Raw genomic sequence first — 8,154 nt, 5'->3', positions numbered from 1 at the left:
GGGACAAGATGGACAGAGAGGAGAATGCACATTTTCAATACCCATCACCCATGTCAGGAGGTGCAGCCCAATGTATTAAATTAAACATAGAGCTGACACCTGGTAACAATTGGAAGTTACTAATGGAGTTCCCCAGGATTAGTAGTGATGTTAGTAAGTTTGCTGAGAAACACTAAAATAGGATGCCAAATTAAGCCAAAAGACACCGAGATACTGCTGGAAGAGCTTAATGAATTGTTCATATGGTTGATGAAATGGCAAATGGACTTAAATATCTCAAAGTGCAGTGTGTTAAACATAGGTTTACACAACCCAGAAAGTAGATATACCTTAAATAACACTTTTTCAGAGAAAATTGAGTCCAAGAAGGACTTGGGAGTGCTAGTTAGTCCTGATCTTAAACCCAAGAAACAGTGCATTAGCACCAGGAATAGAGCTAACATAGCATTAGATTTCATTACTAGGACCATTATTAAGAATAAAAGTGCAGAGGTAGTTATCAAACTTAATCTGGCATTTATTAGACACATCCTTGACTATGCTATACAGTTTTGATCTCCATCATAAAGAATAGTTAATTCACTGCAATCAGCAAGGAAGAGAATGACCAAAATGATATATGGGCTCAGAAATTTACCTTATGGGGACAGGCTTAGGCACCTTAATTTAGACCCTGGAAAAACATAGTGTGGGGTGATTTAATAGAGGTGTTCAAGTGGATCAAGGGTTTTGACCTCTTCAATACAAGTCAAATATTCGTGCACACATCCAGGTGCCTGATGTACAATGATGCATCACAATACACACATTGCAAAATATAAAGTTACTACTGTTACACTCATTCTCTTTCACCCTGAATAAATATAATGTCACAGAAAATGGGACCAAGCCTGTTCACAGAAAACAGGGGTCACTCAGCTTAAACAAAATAAATATAATCAGGAAGCTGACACCAGCATTTTCATATACCCCACTCGTGGCTCATAATGCATACATAGGCATCATCATATTCAAAAGGTTAACAAGGGGGGTACAGACAGAGTCATCGTATTAAGACAACAGGATGGAACTTACAATAATGGATTTAAATTGAACAAATTTAGGTTTAAGAAAGAAATAGGCAAGAACTGGTGAATGAATGGAATAGACTTAGAAACCATGTAATGAACACTGAAAATATCAGTTGTTTTAAGAAAAGGTTAGACAACTTTAAGCACTTCGATATGATGACACCTACAGAGGCATCATGAGGCACAAGTGGGTAAATATGGATGCCGACATTGGCGTCTTTATTATATAATTTTTGTAGTTGTACATGAGTTACCCCCACATTCTGTGAACTGGTTTGATTACTTTTCTGTGTTTACTATTACTCAGAATAAAAGAGAATGAATAATACAGCAGCGACTTTATATTTTATAATGCGTGTAGTGTGATGCAGCGTACGTATGGCAGCTGATCCTGTGCACAAGAATTCGACTTGTATTGAAGTGGTTAATGATAGGTATGACATGTGATAATGGACACTGGACTGCCTAGTGTGCACCTTATGGTCTCTTGCAATCTTCATTATGTTCTTATGTAACCAGAATGGTCTGAAAGTATTGTTCAAGGCCTTTATTGCATTTGGCTGAGGTGTTTTCAATGGATATATAAGATCTAATGTGGATTGTGAGTTTTTAAGTTTTTTATCAACTTTTCAACATCTTTATTGAAAGGAGGGGTGGCATCTGTGTCTAGCTTGATTTTCTCTATTATTTGAGTTACTTTTCTATTTTCTGGAGTTGTGGACTTAAAACATGTTTTTGAGAAGTGTTTGTTACTGATGTTGCATTGGTGTTTTGGCAGGGACTCCAATAGACAGAGAAAATGTACCTAAAAAACAAAAATATGATGACAATGAGAAATGGTACAAACCTGCACTCCACAAGGCAAAGAAGAAGGGATAATTTGTTTGACAGCACTGCAAACACGTGCCATAGTTGCTGTCACCTCAGGTCCCAATTCTGCACCTTGAAGATAGGGAATGTCATACTTGTTCTCCACCAAAATTCCATCCTGCAGTACATAAAGACACCAATGAAAATCACAAGGTTACAATCAAAATAGCTTATAGATACCAAATAAAACAGAACAATGTTCAGGCTAACCTAATTTACAAAATCTTGAATTATGAATTTTCAAAGGAATAAAACTTGTTCCTTTGCCCTTATTTCTGAATGTAATATGTTGGATTTCACAAGTTTATCTTTCACTTCCTTTATATATTCTATAATGATGCTTGATTATTTATGCCTTAAAATTGCATTCATACTTTCTTTAGTTAACATCTTTCACACTAAAGTAATAATGATAAAATATTTATTAAAATGGCAGCAAATTGGAAGTATTAAGAGAGAAAGACTGGAGGAAGTGGATTACATTAAATATTTGGGGTGAAATGTGGCAGGAAAGCGAGGAATGGAGGTGGAGGTAGGATGTAGATTGAGAGAAACAAGTAAATGCCTTTGGGGCAACCAAGGATGAGATGGATGGATGGGGTAAAAGGGACATTGAGAAAGAGGGGGATGTCTGTTGAGGAAGAAAGGGAGAAGACAGGAGATAGGGGTGAATGGAGAATGGTTGTGTATGGATGATGCTGTGATACATGGAAGGGATAGGGGGTGAGGGTGTGTGTGAATGATATTTTGATGCAGCCCGTCGGGATTTCTCCCTACCTTCTCTTTTTCTGCATGAGGGGATGCCGAAGGGGGATCACCAATTAAATGAAGTGGGCTTGCTGTGGATGTTATGTGTCTTGCTGCATTGTTTCTGACCCTGGGTAGTGGGCGAGATGCAGGGATGACCCATCATCCAGGAGGAGTCAAGAAAAGAGGAAGGGAGGGATGGTTAATGGGAGTGGAGTATCATTATGTGGGGATGAAATGGGTGGGAGTGGATTTATGCCTTTGACTTTGGCTACCTCCCTTGTATAGGGGAAAAAGCCCTTGGTATGTATGTATGTATGTAAATACATTGTGTCAACACATATTTTCTTGCGATAGGCTGTACAAAAAATTATGGAAAATACAGATTGACAAGGATGGCTTGTCAGTGTTGAAAGGCTACCATCATGTGTTTTCATCTCCCCCTTGCTGATTATGAATTGTGAATTTTGGGGTTGACAGTCACTCATGTGAGCAAAGGAAGCTTGGTCCTCAGACCTGGTAACAACTAATATTGTGAACTTCAGATGTAAAATCAGTGACCATCTTAAAAAAAAAAATATATATATATATATATATATATATATATATATATATATATATATATATATATATATATATATATATATATATATATATATATATGTGGATGGGATGGGAGACTTTTTGAGGTTATGAAAGTAGAAGAGAGGGAAGTGCTTAATATTTTTGGATCACTGGATATGACAAAAGCTTCAGAACATGACAGGACCTCAAACTAGATACTTAAAGAATGTAATGAACAACTGGCAGACAAAGTTCTCAGTCTTATTACATGTTCATTAAAAGAAGGCATTGTGCCATTTCATTGGAAAAGGACTAATGTAGTACCAATTCAAAAAGGTAGTAAGGTGACACCACTAAATTATAGGCTGATATCACTGATCAACACAATAGTGAAATTATGTGAAAGGAGTGTGATCAATGGACCGACTTTCTTGAAGAGATGAACTTTCTGACTGACAGTTTGGATTCAGATCTGGAAGATGTGTATTAAACCTTTAATTTTTTTACAGTACTTCTCAGATCATGTACATTAAACTTTTTAAGCTTTTTAAAATACCTCAGAGTTGACTTATGTAGAAATTGGAGCATATTGGGGGCTCAAAGGCAAAGTACATGAATAGATGAGTTATTTTTTTTTGAAGAGAAGATACATGAGAACAGTAGTAAAAGATAAAATGTCAAGATGGAGAGCAGTAATGAGTAAATTACACAAGGTTCTTGCACTAATAATGTTTCAATGATATCATGGAAGGTAAAAAAAAACTATAGTAACATATTTGTTGATGATGCAAATATCCTGAGAAGATTGAAAAATGAAGAGGACTGTAGGCTTCTGCAGAAAGATCGAGACAATATTTTGGCATGGAAGTGATATGGTTTAACATCACAAACTCCCCCCTATCAGAAGGCTAGGACGGTGTCCCTTACAGAGGGCTTTGAGGGCTTTGTAGCGTGGAATTTAATGAACCATGCCCTTGGTTCAACTTCGCTGGTGGCAGGATTCGAACCACCATCCCCTCGACCTTTGCCGCAAGTAACAACGCCCTAACCCGCTCAGCCAGCGAACTGGAGGTAAGAACGGGATATAAAGTTCAATATCAAAATCTATAAAGTACTGGAAATAGGAAGTACTTGCAGAAGACCATATTTAACCTCTTCAATACAAGTCAAATTCTCGCGGGCAGCATCAGCTGCCTGATGTACAATGATGCATCACAATACTTGCATTATAAAATATAAAGTTACAGCTGTATTACTCGTTCTCTTTCACTCTGAATATTAATAACCCCGAAAAATAAGATCAGGCCAGTTCACAGAATATGGGGGGTCACTCAGCTACAATTACAAAATAAATATAATCAAGATGCCTACACCAGCAAAGAAGGGTGTAGAAGAGAAGCAGGCTTTCATAGATTGGTTACAAATTAAGACAAGGGAATCATATGAGAGGTACAAAGTACTGAGAAGAGAAGTAAAGCATAAGATAAAGGAGGCAAAGAGGAGAGCAGAGGTGAAATGGGGTAAGAGTATGACAGAAAATTTTGAAAGTAATAAAAAAAAATTTGGAAAGAAATTAAGGGAGGAAGAGGAGGCAAATCAAGTAGAGAAAAGGTAAAAGGTGCAGATGGAGAGATGATTATAGAAGAGAAGGCAGTGAGAGGAAGGTGGGCAGAGTATTTTAGGGAGTTGTTAAATGTGAAATGGGAAAGGAAGTTGCAGTGGGAGGCACTAAGAAAATGACCATGATGAGTGAGGAAAATGGAGGAGAAATAAGGAAAGATGAAGTGAAGGCAGCTGTTAAGATGATGAGAGCAGGTAAGGCACCTGGGTTGGATGGATGCCATGCAGAATGTCTGAAAAAAGGAGGTACAGTGATGGTGGACTGGCTGGTGAGGTTATTTAATGTTTGTTTAAGAGAGGGCCAGAGGACTGGCCTGTATAGTTCCACTTTACAATGGAAAAGGGACAAGTGTGAGTGTAGTAGTTTCAAAGGGATCAGCTTGTTAAGTGTAGTTGGGATGGCTTACAGGAGGGTCTTGATTGAGAGGATTAGGAGAGGAAGAGAGGGAGTTCGAGTTTGTCCAATCTTTGTTCATATGTCAATTTGGAGAGTGTTGGTGCCATCTTTGTCATTGCTCTTTGAATTCTTTCTAATTTCTTTAAGTTCTTTTTAGTACTGGGTGTCCATAATGTCACAGCATACTCCAATTTTGATCTTATCAATGTAACTAATATTTTTTTTACCATTTCTTCATCCATGTAATCAAAGGTCTTTGGGTGCGTTTCCAATGAAGGCCACATCATGCCATCCCACATCTTTGAAGAGGGACTCAGACTCACTTCAGATAGCTGTATTGAGTTGCTGTCCACTGTTGTCAAGTGCTGGGTGGGGAGGGTGGCTGCAGGAAGACCATATATGTGGCTGTCTGAGAAATTCTATGACTTCACCAGAAAAGCCCAGAAGTGGCTGTCTAAGAACTTCAATGATTTTACCAGTCCCAACATCTGGCCCCCCAACTCACCTAATTGCAACCCCATGTGTGGGACACAGTTGAAAAAGACACCAATCATACCACCAGCAACACCAAAGATGAGCTGATTGCCAGGATCAAACTGGTGTTCAGGCGTCTCTCAAAGTTTATCTACTCGATTGATTGGTTCGTCACGACGGTTCTATTCACAGGCCTGCATGTCCTGCTCCTGGTAATCTCCAATCACTAACTTACTCACTCGTATGTCTCCTTGGGATTATAAACCGCACTTTGGTTTTCTGTCTTTATTAGTTAAACACTGGTCTTTATAAATTGTTAGATACATCTTTTTCTAATAACTACGTACACATTGTAACAGCAAGAGCGTCTATCACCGACTGACTGGTCCTGGACATAACCACGGACTTTTTGTTCTCCGGAAGTGATGAGGTCAGGACTTTGGTGAGGTCTTATACACACTTATCAAATTTAATTGTTGTACGTGTCACCATGAGCATGTAGCAACAGTATTATTCTGGGGTTACAAACTGTTATCTAATATAATTCTTGCACAAGATATATATCCAGGGGGTGGCTGTTAATATGTGTGTTTCCGTGTGTTATGTGTGTGTCGTTTGATGGCATCCCTGTGTGCGTTCGCATGTGTGTTGCACGCCAATGGTGGTCGGTCGGACGTCAAAGTGCTGAGCTGTTAAAATGTCTATTCAGCAATTGAACGGATGGACTGGCGCCAAGGAGTCGGGTGAGGTGAGTGTGGTATTCGTCACCATGGGTATGGTGACGTATACAAAAGGACACCATGAAGGCTGCATGCTGCAGGTTCAGGTCCCACCTGGAAGCCATGGTGGAGGCTCAGGGTAGCTTTGTGTGAGCTGTATTATGCAAAAGATCCTCTAAAAGATGCACTTTGAATTTTGAGAATACATAAATTTTTGGCCAAGATGACATTTTTCTTTCCTTTCCAAAAGTGTCAAATTTATCCCGGACACCCTATAATTTTTCTTCCTTGAGTTATGGATGTACTTGATAGAGTTGTAACATCCAAAATGTCATACTAATAAAGGTTCCATCCTCACACCGTTTTTTCGATAAACAATCCAGTGGCAGTTGCCCATTACCTAGGAGCCATGGGTCTCATGCACAAGACCTAGGGCAAGGGACTGATTGAGTGATTTTATATTTGTGCTAGTACTGCTTCTAAGTGCATAGGTAGTGTTTTTTCAACTGTACAAGTCTATTAACTGGACATTTCTGAACCTGAACACTGCCAGGTAATAGGCATTTTTGTAATACTTCAGCTCATCCTATAAAATAAAGTCTTTTATATAAAAGTAGCCAGGAATCAAATTGAAATCTTGATGGTGAGCTTCCTTCTTTCTTCATCATCATTAATATGGTATATACTACTTAATACAAAAAATTATGCTTTCCTTACCACCCCAGCTGCTGCATATAGTTCTGCCTCTTGACTTGCTAAATCTATCAGCTCCTGTATACTGTGATGACTGCGTGGTGTTCCTTGTGAGCAATAAATATAAGAAAACAGTAAATATCTTTTACTACATATAGATAAACATGATATATCTAACCATTTTCTCAGCACTAATTTAGATGATACAAGGAAAGCTGAGTCACTGTTGTTACATTATTTAGAATAAGCCACAATATCATAGAACCTTTAAAAAATCAACAAATAACAATAAATGCAGTCCTACAGTGCTTTGCAGCAGTTCCCAAATCTTCCCACATACCTCACTAAGGCAGTGGGGTGCAAAGGGTGGGCATACAAAGGGGTGGTGGCCCTGGACATCAAATAGGGGGGGGAGGCATCCAATCAGATCATTTGGGGAAAAGAACTCAAAATTTTGTTGATTTATATCTAAATTGAATAAAGTGTTTATCTTATGTTTCATCTGTGTTTACATATTCAAAATATCTTCCTTTCTCATAATATTCATGAGTAAAAAGCCTTATACTTGAATCTTTGGGACATATAATCAAGAAGTTGGCCCCAGGCATCACCAGGCCTCTGCATGCTACTGCTATAAGGAGAAACACTGAAATTTTGCCTGTGTTGCATTAGTATAGTTACCGTATTTTCCGGCGTATAGTGCACGACTTTTTTCCGTTGGAAGGGCCTAAAACTGGGGGGTGCGCGTTATCCTGTGGTGCGCATTATCTACGGCCTATGATAAAAATTCTGCGGCTGTGTGTGTAATTTTTTTCACAACAACGTGACGATTATTGGCCGTCACAGTCGGGACGGCACACTTCTCCGTGACGTTCCGTGAGAACAAGAAGAACAGCCATGGTGACATGAAAGAATACGCCAGCATGGGCTACCGTATATAAATACAGACGCTCCTCTACTTATGTTCATTCGTTTTAAGTTTTTTTTATTTTACGTTTGA

The 8,154-nt window shown here is 38.7% G+C and overlaps 1 protein-coding gene across 1 annotated transcript in view; it reads right to left on the bottom strand.

Moving 5' to 3' along the window:
- LOC143026003 (photosystem I biogenesis protein BtpA-like) overlaps positions 1-8,154 on the bottom strand; it is a 50,731-nt gene that overhangs the window by 17,726 nt on the left and 24,851 nt on the right. Inside the window, exons 4-5 of the mRNA XM_076185990.1 lie at positions 7,179-7,261; positions 1,918-2,058 (exon numbers count right to left, since the gene is read on the bottom strand). Of these exons, the coding sequence (XP_076042105.1) occupies positions 1,918-2,058; positions 7,179-7,261 (224 nt within the window). The remainder of the gene's footprint in view (positions 1-1,917; positions 2,059-7,178; positions 7,262-8,154) is intronic.

The sequence above is a fragment of the Oratosquilla oratoria genome, chromosome 6, assembly GCF_046742065.1.
Source record: "Oratosquilla oratoria isolate Oo_2021 chromosome 6, ASM4674206v1, whole genome shotgun sequence".
NCBI classification, from domain to species: domain Eukaryota; kingdom Metazoa; phylum Arthropoda; class Malacostraca; order Stomatopoda; family Squillidae; genus Oratosquilla; species Oratosquilla oratoria.
Note: the sequence above shows the minus strand (reverse complement) of the source record. Positions and strands in the feature narration are given on the sequence as shown.